A 12,634-nucleotide genomic window follows, 5' to 3' on the forward strand; every position below is an offset into this window, starting at 1 on the left:
TGAAGTACAACACTAAAGGTTGCGTAGACTGAAATGTCGAAAGAAAGTAAAGCGAAACGCGCGGACGCCAGTGTAGAATCCAACGTTGTTGGTAACTGTCCTATACAGCCAACAGCCGCGTAACAATCCGATATTTCGTAACAATACAGCGGGAAATAAACATGGTTTCACTTTCTATGAATTAAGATCGATTTTAGTCGATTACGTTAGGAAGTTTTAGCGATTATGGATTTGTTGAGTGCAGCAAGCAATGGGGTAGCGGCGGCTCGTCACTTAAGCTCTGCACCCCCGGAAGTAAACAATGCGATTAATACAACCCTTTTGTGCCACAGCTATACCCTCCAACCTGATTTCGCCTCGTATTTTGCAGGTAATTTTTTTAACTTTTTGTTTGTAGCTTCAGAGCTTTTGTTTAGAAAAAAATAGGTACTGTTGTACCTACTTTACTTACTTAATTACTACGAATTCGAACCATTTACTTTTATGGTGAACTTATTCAAAATTTACCTGAGTCTTGCGAAATGTGGTCGGTTTGTCCCGGCTGCTTTCACGCAGCGCGGTGTTATTTAACCGACTTTATGCAACGGGATTTTCAATTGGACGTGTATGTTTTGTTATTGAAATAAGAAAAAATAAATTTGATATTAGGGCTTCCAAATAAATATACGTATACCTACTGTATAGTTGTGTTTGTATGTTTGTCAACTTATTATTTCGTAATTATTAATTGGATTATGACTTTTTTTATGGACTTACAATTATTTAAATTTACTAATAATAGTGTTTAGTTTGATTAAAGTCGTGTCAATTATTTTCAAGTTAGGAAGTAATGTGTGCCTAACTTATAACTGTGAACGTCGTCTGTACAATTTAGCGCCAAAAGGTGCGACAAGTAGTGTTCAAGCTTTAACAACTCTATAGAACTTAAATTTTTATTTAATCCTTAGTGCATATTTGAGTATATTGTTCGTCGTTGGTAATGGTGAACATGTTTGACTGCAGATCACAAGGTCCTGGGTTCGATCTCCAGGAGGGGCCAATAAATAGTATTAGGGTTGTCTGTCAAGAAATTATTAGTAGCAGCCCAGAGTTTGGGCATTAGCGGTCCACCCCCGTTCCTCGCTGTCTGTCCTGGGCTGTCCAACCAATTGTCGATGCCGTCCCATCGCGTGCATCGGGCTAGTGTGAGGGAATAGACAGTGAAACTGTGTCTGCGCACACACTTGTGCACTATATTATTAAGTCCCGCGTAGTTGGAAAATCTCCCTGGAGATTGACCATCATGGCCGATATCGGTCAGGACAAACTGCTTTTTTATTAGTTTTTTTTTCAAATATATATATGCATAAGCGCTCATAAAAATAGATGAAGTTAGATATCTGAGAACATATCGTGTCAAGTTATATATTAATGAATCAAATCTTAGTTAACATGGTAGCGGGCTAACCTGTTAGGGAGTATGGTACCCCTAATCGGTTTTAACGCGACATGACACAGGAACACTATATCGCTTAGCGGCACGTTTTCGTCGGTATGGTGGTAACTAGCCACGGCCAAAGCCTCCCACCAGAGCAGACCAGAGAGAATTCTGAGCTTATAAATTCCCAAATCGCTCCTGCCGGGAATGTGAGATGAAAAAGTGTAGCGATAAAAACTCATATTGAACCTCAAATCAACTCATTAACACCTAAGTAAAACAGAACTGAAAAACCGTTTCCTAAATGAATCTTACCGGGAATCGAACATCGATATAAAAGCCCTAGTCGTTGGAAGTCGTTGGAATCGAAGCTCCGGCAGTCGTCATAGTTTAATGACCTGGAGAGGTATAATTACGTGTAGTAAGTGGCGATGAATCTGCATCTTGACTTTGTAAATTGATGAGGCCCTTGGTCGACTTCCGGAAAAGTGGTAAAGGTCAACAGCGTATTAATCTTGCCTTATTTGTCCACATTATGTTGATTAATCTGGCAAATTGACCAAACCCATATTGTACTTAAATTGACAGGAAATGGTGAAACCATTAGTAAAATTATATATTTGTAGGAACATACCCAATAGTCAGAATATGGTTATGAGAATTTCGCTAAACCGTTGACATGTATCTTATGGCTAGTAGATATAATGACAAGGTAGATTGGAAGCAGCCGGCATCTCTCTCACCTCCAGCAAGATAGAAAAACGATTGTAAATGTTGATGTTGGAAAAGAGCATCTGTAGACTCGGTAAAATCTGCTTTCCGAACCGGTGGTAGTCACTACAAACAGACATACCTACTTGTCTTTTCAAAAGTACTTATAAAGTACCTACTTTTTAATGTGTGCTTAAAATTCATTTATTTTAAGTACACCTGTACTTAAAATAAAGGAATTTTAAGCACACCTAGGTACTTCATAAGTACTTTTATGAGAGACTAGCTGACCATATTTAGGGGGATGAAAAAAAGTAGTTGTCCGATTCTCAGACATACCGAATATGCACCCAAAATTTCATGAGAATCGGTCTTGCTGATTCGGAGTAGTTTAGCTACAAACACCGCGACACGAGAATTTTATATATAAGACGAGAATTTTATATATTAGAAGATATTAAGCGTCAATTCTATGTCAAATACTAAGTAATTAAATACTACGACAAAGTAAAATTCTGAGTAAATACTAAATACTACGACAACAGATACAAAAGAAATTATTGTTAAAAAGACGAATAAGTCTTATTTTTTTGAGAACTAAAATTGAATTTTATGAGAACGCTTGGAGATGATAGAATACTTAGAATTCGTACTGATAGGTACTAAAAAGACAGACTGAATGTGATCCGTAATTCTTTAGAATCGTTTTTTTCTTGGTAGGTATGAACAATAAACGAAACGGTTATGGACAGGTATATTACGCCCAAAAGGAATAAAGTGTGCCCCGGATCCATAATACCTCTTTTCTGAGATAGTCAGTGTGTTTAAAGTTAGTAATGAATACCTGGATCATAAAGCAAGCACGAAATAAGCAAAACAAATAAAAAAAGGCGCAAATATATTTAGTGTAGTGTATTTTTAAGTATAGATTAGCATGGATCCTTTTTGATTTCCAACCCTTAAAATGGCTGCAATGAGAGCAGACCTGACGTTAAAATACTGAGGATTACGGTACATTATTATAAATGCAGGTAGCTCATACTCGTTGGTACCACTACGAGTATGAGCTTCCTGCATAAACACTAGTTTTACTCTGTAAAAACTAACTAGTTTTTTATGTAACGGTTTTCGCCTGTGCGGACTTTTCTCGATTTTCAACAGCTTATCGTTTTCAGTGCCGATAAAACAAAATCTGTCACGATAAATTTAACAGAAGGTCTCACCGTACAACTTGTTTCAAATATAATTTAGTAGGTACTCCGTCCAGCTCATAATTACTAGCGAAATAAAAGCCAAGGCATTGCAAGTTAGAACTTTCGAGGCACTAGATAAATTGTGCAGGTAACGGTTAAAGTTTTCGTAATGGTTATGAAACCTTTCTAAATCAAAATTAATAAAACAGTTTCGTTTGTGATAACTTTGCTTGAATCGGTTTATATTTCGGGAATGTAATACATTATCTGATTAATAAGTTACCTCCTCTTAGATCGGGTTTAATGACCGGTCGCATTCGATCGCGCACTTAGCAGCTCAGTAAAGAGCATGCCGCGCACGTGGGCTCGAATATTACTAAGTTACTTTGGCCCCTTGCTAAAAATCAGTTGATAGAGAATTTCCGAATCAATTTGTTCGTAACCGGTTTCAAGACCGGTGTAATTTGACTCTTCCTGAGTTTAAGTCCTGTAGTGGACAAAGGAAATAAATAAATAGTCAAATACCAATAAATATGGAATAAAAATACTTGAAAGGCCTTCCTGGGCTTCTCAGGTCACCGGTAAAATATTTTTTGCCACTTTCTTTTGGTTCGGAAATGTGTTTTGAGAGAGTGACATTGGGCATTTCGTCTGTGGGTCGGATCCAACCGGTGCACCGGTGTTTAAAAATAATAGATAACAAGAATTTGACGAGCGATTTATTTATAACAGGTATTCTATTTTAGTCACATTAATTTATTTAAAATATGTATCCTTTGTTGGTAGTTCTCAAAGGCAACGCGTGGGTGATCTGGTCATGTGGTATGCTGGTGCTGCTGATGTTATGTGTCCTATATATTGTCACATTGCGGTCTGCGCTGCGTTACTGGAAGGAGTCGTGCAGCAGTGTTGCCGTCGTACTCGCTGTTTACCCTGTAAGTTCTCTTTAATCCTAGTTAGCAGCTTTCAAAGGCAACCTGTTGGTGTTTTGGGCATGTGGTATGCTGGCGTTACCAGTGCGCTGTGTCCTCTATATCGTAACCTTGAGGTCTGCGCTGTAAGTTATTGAGAAGGGCTATGGCTTTAGTCTGACTCGCACTTGATGCACCGTAGATTTCCCACACCTTCGAGAATACTGTGGAGAACTCTCAGGCATGAAGGTTTTCTCACAAAAATTTCCTTCAGCTTTAAAGCAAGTGTTAGTTAAAGGCTTAAAATGCACATAACTAAGAGTTTCCCTCGAAAGGGAGGCCGAATTTTCAATCGATAATTGACTATCTATCTCAGCTTTTTGGTTTTGAAGTTTTCCATCTTCTAATAGGAATTCCACGTCACGTCTGCGCTATTATATAATTGCGTACCTAACACTTCTTTGCAGTAGGTATACTTTTATTTTATCTCGTCACAAACATAAATCAAAATGAATCTGTCTTGTTATCTGTTTATGCGGCGTTGGAATTAAACTATACTGTTTAATAATATATTAGAAGTAGGTATATACAATATACATATATGTAGAATGTACGTGTGGTTTTATTTCTGCTTAGCATTTTATTACACGGACCTAAGTATTCCATGTCCGGCTTAAGTAGGAGTAGATGCGCACTACGTGATAATTTTGTCTACTCTTTATATCGTATAATCTATATATCTCATGGAAATAGGACGAGAAAATGGTAGACATAAATTTATTATCTGGCGTGTCTTAGCCCCATAGGATGCAAGATGTGTACAGTTCGCCAAGTTTGTAGTATTTGAGCCTTGTGAACTTATTTTTGACTTAGGTAAATTGACGTAGGTACTTTACACTCGCTGTTTTCTGTTTTTGGGTTCCTTGAAATATTATAAAATACTACCAGATTTTTATTCATATTTTTTTTTATCCTAGGCAAACAATGGGTGCCAGCCTATTTACTTTTATGAATTACCACCAGATTTTATTTTATTTCTTTCTATAAACCCTATTACCCAATTATATTCCGTTTAATGCAGTTATTCATCAGTAGTTCCCGATTAATTTGTAGCGAACTAAAAATGAGAGAGGCTGCTGTAATATTAGGAGTAGGATTTGGATATGTATTGATCGAGCTATGTACATATGGTATCGTAACCATAATTCTTTTTGCACATATAAATATATACCTACGTCGGACGTTGCCAAAGGTCCATCAATACGGTTAAACCGTCTACCACTCATTGTACCTACTTGCATTACTTATTTGTTGTTATAAGTAATCAACAACACGCATCCTTTTGCAAGTTAGCTGTTTCTGCTGTTGCGAGTGGTGGTGCTATTGCATAAACCGACATTCTGCAGTTTCGTAAGACGTTACTGGTGACGACGAACTGTTTCTGTAATTATTTACAAGCGAGGTCGGAAAGGTGATGGGTACTTTTGCAATGTGTAGAAAGTAACTACATTTCGCGTTAGACTGTACAAATCTCCATCTGTAGGTATACTTATAATAAAACTTCGGAGCTTGTTTATTAAATTAAGGTTATTAAGTTATTTAAATTGTTATTGTTAAAAAAAAGTGTTAAAATGTGTTAAAAAAAAAAAAGTTTCTGTTTTTCGAACCACCTCATTAGAACGATAAAGATTTGAAAAATATTTTTTAAAACTTGGATAAAAACAGGCGTTACTTTGCGGAATTCCCAAACTCTATTCGTGGAGTAAGTATAGCATATTGAGCTTGATTTTTACTGGAAGTCCGCCGATATCTTAAGAATACTTTTAGGCTATTTAACGCATTAAGATTGATAGGAGCCGAGCAAATGAAGTAATAGGCGGTTGGGCGAAAAGTGTCGTTACTAAGAACTTCACTCTTCTATGTCTACTAAATATGTTTTTGATACAAAATACATATTATTTTTATACCTACATTAAAATAATAAGCTTTTTTGTAATATAAACATCTAAGCAATGGTGAAAACCGCATTAAAATCCGTTGCTTGGTTTAGGAGCTAGCGTATAAGCAGGCAGGTGTGGAAGTCGACTATGCCTCAAACTATGTACGAATCGCATTCTGTAAAAGATCTTGCACTCCTAGACGGAAAATTGGGGACTCGAGATTCCGTGTGTCTCGGGCCCTCAACATTGTTACCCTCTTTGGGCCTGGACCGGCTTTTTCCTTTTGATCGGATCCTGCCTCATCCTATAATTGCCCTACTACTGGAAGCTGATCTCCTCTCTCATGGTAGAGAGGTTTTCGAGCTTATTACATGTGATTTTAAACGGGACCGTCGCGTCGTCTTAACGTGCTCTTCTAGGCACGGGAATTAGCAGTGCCATATTTTTTAGTTAAATAGGAATAAGAGCAGTATAGCTTCTGATTTTATTTTAGACTTAATATCCATTGTTTTACATAATTAATCCTGTACTTGAATAGGAATGTACTTGACCATAATAAGTAAGGCCGTGAGAATTTTCAGTCTAACAATCTCCTATTATCCAACAAAAAATGGTTAGCTAACCATGATGGTTCATAGTGGTCAGAGTAAGTGGAATGGTGTTGTTCGAGGCCTCATGGTCGAATAATGACTACTGAATCATTCATCAGAAAACAATAAATCTATATATAATATATAATGAAAATGGTCTTCGTTTGAAATTTTTCCTAGATGGTTTATGGCTATCTATTTTTTGAATTCCAACATTCCTTCATTTTTTTATTGCTGTTTTACTTTTATGAACATTTATCCCGCTAATAAAAACAAAAGATAAGCATTTTCTCTTGATTCTTTTGTTTTCATGGATTTCAACAGAGTGTATTAAACGGATTATGGTTTTTTACATTCAGCTAAGAATCTACTCACGGTAGTGGAGAACGGCTGGACCAATTGGGCTTTTTTTTATCTTCAGAATTGTCAGGAGAAAGTTTTGTATGTAAGAATATTTTAAAAAAGCCCGATAAAAAGTTAAAAATTTCGATGATAATCGAAGAATTCCCATCTATATAGTCACTCACCACGAAATTTCGGGAACCATAAGACTTAGAAACGTGAAACTTGGTAGGAATATCACTTTTGCTATGTAGAGGTCAGCTATGAATAGATTTTAAGAAATTCATTCCCCAAAGGGGATTGCGGGGGCGTTAACAATGAACAATTCCCGTTTTTAAACTATAGCTTCTATAGACTTCAAATTTGGTAGGAATCTTCTGTAAGAGGTGTAGAAATAGGCTATGAACGAATTTTACGATAGCTCCCCCCACAGGGGGTTGCGGGGGTGGGTATTAACAATTAATATTTTTAATTTTCCAGCTAAAGCTCCTACAAGCTCCAAATTTTGTAGGAATTTTCTATAAGTGATGTAAAAATGATTTATGAACAAATTTTACGATATCCCACCCCAAAGAAGATTGCGGGGGCGTTAACAATGAAAATTTTCAATTTCCAAGGGATAGCTTCTATAGACTCCAAATTTAGTGAGAGTGTTCTATATGTAATATAAAAATGATCTTCGAGCGGATTTTACAATGAATCACCTCCAATAAGGTTCGCGGGGGTGGGTGTTATCAATAAAAAATTTCAATTTCGAAATATAGCTTCTAAAAATTCTAAATATGGAAGAAATCTTTTATTATTCACATAAAGAACATCTCAAAATGGATTTCAATAAAGTCTACTTCCGACAGGAATTGCGGGGGTGGGTGTTAAAATCTAAAATTTTATTTCTAACCTGTAACTTCTACAGACTCCAAATTTGGTGGGGATCTTCGTGTATGTAGGGATATTCGTGTATTTCCTTACAACATTCCTTACATCGTCTTTTTGGCAGCGGAGAAAAAGTCATTGAGAGGTTTCAAAAACTTAACTTTACATGTAGCTATCCAATCAACGGACTAAGAATTTTACATTCATTTTACTTTTGCAGACTACATAACTGACGAATTCTTTTATTGCGGGATCGCGGAAATGTAACAGATTAAAATGAATGCATTTTCCAAGCACATGAGATGTGGAAAAGAAATTTAGTTACTTATTCCAATAGAATTCATAAAAAAACATGCACAATTAATTTTCTATAAAAAATTGATGTCACGGAGAAAATTTTAGTTAACAGAAAATTCGGCGCACTTGAACCTAGACAGATTTCAACTTCACATATGAGACTTGCAATGACTTTAACTTAAACTTTCAATGCTCATTTCAAATTTTTTTCTTCATGTCAATTATTATTAATTTTTGGAAGAAAGGCACGGAAATGTTATAATGATTGCACATTGAAAGTTACAATGAATATTAGTGAGAAAAATCACCTGGATGAAAGATACAGGCTAAATCGATGGAATTTGGAATTTGAGTAAGTCTAAACAATATCGATGCTAACAGTTCTATCCGCGGGGCCTATTTATGTTCATACAAAAATAAAAAAAGAGGAGAATAATAAAAATATGAAAAAAATAAATAAAAATGAAACATAAAATGTAATTTATTTCCTTTTTCAATTCGCCTAGCGAAGCGGGCGGGAATCGGCTAGTGTATTATATAAATAAATTGAAATAAAAATGTGCTCCGCCTTATGTGCTATTCTTTAATGTGAACAAATAAATTTTCATTTAATTTTTATTTTCATTTTCATTTTGATTTTCATTTCAATTTTCATATCGTTTCATATCAGTGTAAAGTGGTGGTCATATAATTAAGAACGCATATATAGAAACTAAGAAGTATACTTTTAACAAATTGCATGTATTATTATTGCATTACTCTCGGTATCGCAAAACTGTCCCATACTAGCGGTATATTCGTTGATACACATGATAGGCTAAAGAATAAATAGATAAACTTTTTACATTCGATCTGAACCTAATATTAGGTACTACTCACGGGCTGGTGACATAAAAAATAACGCTCCTGTAGTTTATTTTTTTATTTTTAAAGTTGCCTATAATTCATTGACTCAGGATCTTGACAGACCCTTTTTAAAAAAATTCAGAGAGGCATGGGATTTGTGACACTAAAACGAGTGTTATAAGGTCCATTTAACTTTGACAATACAGAGTTTAATTTTCTTAAACTACTTCTCGATTGATACATATCTAATTCATCTGATTAGATAGAAAAAAATGTGTATTTAAAAAATATATATAAAACTATAGCTGTTCTCCGCGACTACGTTTACGTTCCATCGGATGCTTTCATTCCCCGGAGTAAAATGTAGCCTGCGGCACTGCTGATTAATGTAGCTTAATCATGGTAAAAGAACTATTAAAATCGGAAACTTTATGTTTCCTGTAATCATTGTTTATGAATTAAATTCATATAAAATATTTTGTTTGGTTGAGACTAGGGTTCATGATTTCTCGAGCTTTTCAATTTCTCGGGTCTCGAGAATTTTCGAGGCTAATTTCTCGAGTCTTCTTGGGGTTGTCGAGAAATTTACATTCACGTACGTTTTCTCATATTATTCGGTTCAAATAACGAAAACAAATTCAGTGGTTTTTCTCTCAAATAAAAGTATCAAATTAATCATAAAACTTTTATTTGTAACTTATATTTTACTTTTTTTTCGTATGCTAATCTATTCAATGTTATGAGAATTGCCTGAAAATAAAGAACCATCTACCATCTAAAACTTTTATTGATTATGTTCAAAAATATTAATCTTAATAAGCTAATTAACTTTTTAAATCAAAATACAGAAATAATATTATTTAAACTTATAATTATAATGACAGCACCATTTTTGGCTGGTTATTTAGAACTTATGAACAAAATTAGCTTCTATTAAACTAAACAGAAAATCAACATGAAATAAAACGTTAATATCTTAACTTATAATTAAATTACAATCACAGCACCATTTTTGGCTGGTTATTTAGAACTTTTAAACAAAAATAGCTTCTATTAAACTAAACAAAAAATCAACATGAAAGAAAACGTTAATATCTATAACGAAACATGATTTCTCGAGTTCTCGACTTTTCTCGAGCTTGATTTCCCGGGAACAAAGCCCAACGATTTCCCGGGAATTCTCGGCTCGAGAATTCCCGGGAATGAACCCTAGTTGAGACACTGATAACTGGACAAAATAAAAGGAAAAAATAATAAATAACCAAGGTGTTCTTAGTCAAAATAATTAAATTAAATTGCAGTTCGCGAAAAGTGAATTCATTAAAAACCTAATTTAGACATTTATCTTAATCTCGGTAAAGAAAAATAATTTTCTAAGACACGAGACCTTGGTAGACGGATTGGCTTAAAACTAGGTTGTACCTACTTAGCTATAGGTAAAGATAAATAGTAAATCTGTAACAATAGTTCAAAAAAAATCTGCTAATAAGGGAAGTGAACCGTTGAGAAAATAAAAAAAAAGCTTGGAATTGTTTTCCTTAGTGCGATTTAAGACATTTGATTTATATCTTTTTACCTCAATTTTACAAATTCGAAGAACCTCGATAAATTAAACACTGCTCCAAATTCTTACTCTAGTTAACTCGGCTAATAAACGTTGTAAAGCTTATACCTAGTTACGCTAAGTTTAGTCCTCTTTTTTCGTATGTCAAATTACTGATGACAGATAAAGAGAAACATAGTATAACTCATCTCCAGCTATACAACTTTTATTAATAATGCCCTAAATTATATATGTAGGTATACAAGGTCATGGAAAGAGTGTATATACTAATTACTAGTAAGTGTCGACGTTGTGCCGATTAATAGTTTCACGAATACACGATTCATGGAAATTATTATCAGTAGGTAGCTAATGTACCTACCTATAGTTTGTTTTTTACATTTGATGTGAAATCCGTTTATGGATACATACCTATTACCTACGTAGGTACTAACCAATAGCTTAACAAAAGAAAATGATCAACCGTAAGGTAACTAATTTTAATGATTTAAGATTACATTGACACGTACTTGTATGTGCGTGTAAATGTCTGTCTTACATTTTTCTGGTACCTTAATTTTTTTTATGTTTCCATAGTGATCCATCACCCCATTTTAAAAAATTTACCAAATTTATAAAAAGATGAGGGACGAACTTTTTTAATTATCATGACTACCTACGATATGCTATAACCCATCAGCATAGAACATACTTAAAAATTTAACAAACTTAACTCTTAGGTACTTAAAATTCACTGACACTATTGAAAGGATGGCACCATTGCGTCATTCGCCAAAATAGGGTGAGGTACCATTCAAGCCGAATATTATCTATTCTTTGCCCGTACCATAGATACAAAATATTTGTCTTTGCCCATAAATAGGTGCAGATCAAGGTATGCATTAGTTCCAACAATGTTTTCGCATAACTTTTTATTAAGATTTTTTGAGAAGGAAGTTTTAAAAAGAAGCTGTGCTAGCCCCGCCCCAGTGGTTAGGAATTCGATCTTACTTTCGGCATACCGAGATCGATACTCGGCATTCACCATTAAGTTATCGAAGTGCCATCCTCTGTTTATCAACCTGAAAGCAGCCTCGTTTGCCTGTAACCGACAACTTTGATCTTAAATGGGAGCACGGCCGCAGAAATAAGCATGGCGGTAGTACTTATCGGAAATCTGTCACAATAGAGTCCAACTACATCAAATCTCACTCAATTCCTTAAGTATCAAAATGACTCCGTCGTACAAAATGGGTTGCCAATTAGTCTAATATCAAAGTGCCTTGGTCGTAATTCCTCACATATTATAAAACAAAGTCACCTTCCGCGTCTGTTTGGCAGTCTGTGCGCGAAAAACTCAAAAACTACCGAACGGATTTTTATACGGTTTTTACTAATGGACAGATTAATGAGGAAGGTTTTAGTCTACTTATGATTCGTTATGTTGACGGCGTGAGTCGTGAAAATGATTAATGATATATAATAATAATGTAGGTACCTACTACTTGAAACATCAATAAATCATCATTGCCGACTAAAAGTCCAAGAGGCTATATGTCCAACTGTTACAGTTAAGTCACAATCAATCAGAACAATGGTACAATCGAAAGATAATGACATTCCTATCATAACATTAACAAATATCCAAATACTTCATTTTATAATTAAGATTGATTATGTACTTTTAAATAGCGCCTTAAATTATTCAAATTGGACCTATCGTTTAGAAGTTACGACGGAATATACAAATGCTAAAAGTAGGAAAAATACCGCGGTGTAAGCCAATTGAAGATTTTTTGTTTGTTTGATTGAACTCAATAAATAGACTCCAAAACTACTGGACAGATTTTAACTATTTTTTTTACCAACAGAAAACTTTTTTAAAATAAATTAGAGATTTGCCCAAAGTAGCAACATCTTGCCTATGAAATTCTCTATTTGGCGTGTGCTGAGAAAACTATTAATGGTGAA

The 12,634-nt window shown here is 34.7% G+C and overlaps 1 protein-coding gene across 1 annotated transcript in view; it reads left to right on the forward strand.

The window, feature by feature from the left end:
• The window catches only part of LOC120631334 (organic solute transporter alpha-like protein), a 22,150-nt gene continuing 9,516 nt past the window's right edge, over nt 1-12,634 (forward strand). The window contains exons 1-2 of the mRNA XM_039900825.1: nt 1-370; nt 4,108-4,256. Of these exons, the coding sequence (XP_039756759.1) occupies nt 226-370; nt 4,108-4,256 (294 nt within the window). The 5' untranslated portion in view covers nt 1-225. The remainder of the gene's footprint in view (nt 371-4,107; nt 4,257-12,634) is intronic.

The sequence above is a fragment of the Pararge aegeria genome, chromosome 18 (genome assembly GCF_905163445.1).
Source record: "Pararge aegeria chromosome 18, ilParAegt1.1, whole genome shotgun sequence".
Classification (NCBI taxonomy): Eukaryota; Metazoa; Arthropoda; class Insecta; order Lepidoptera; family Nymphalidae; genus Pararge; species Pararge aegeria.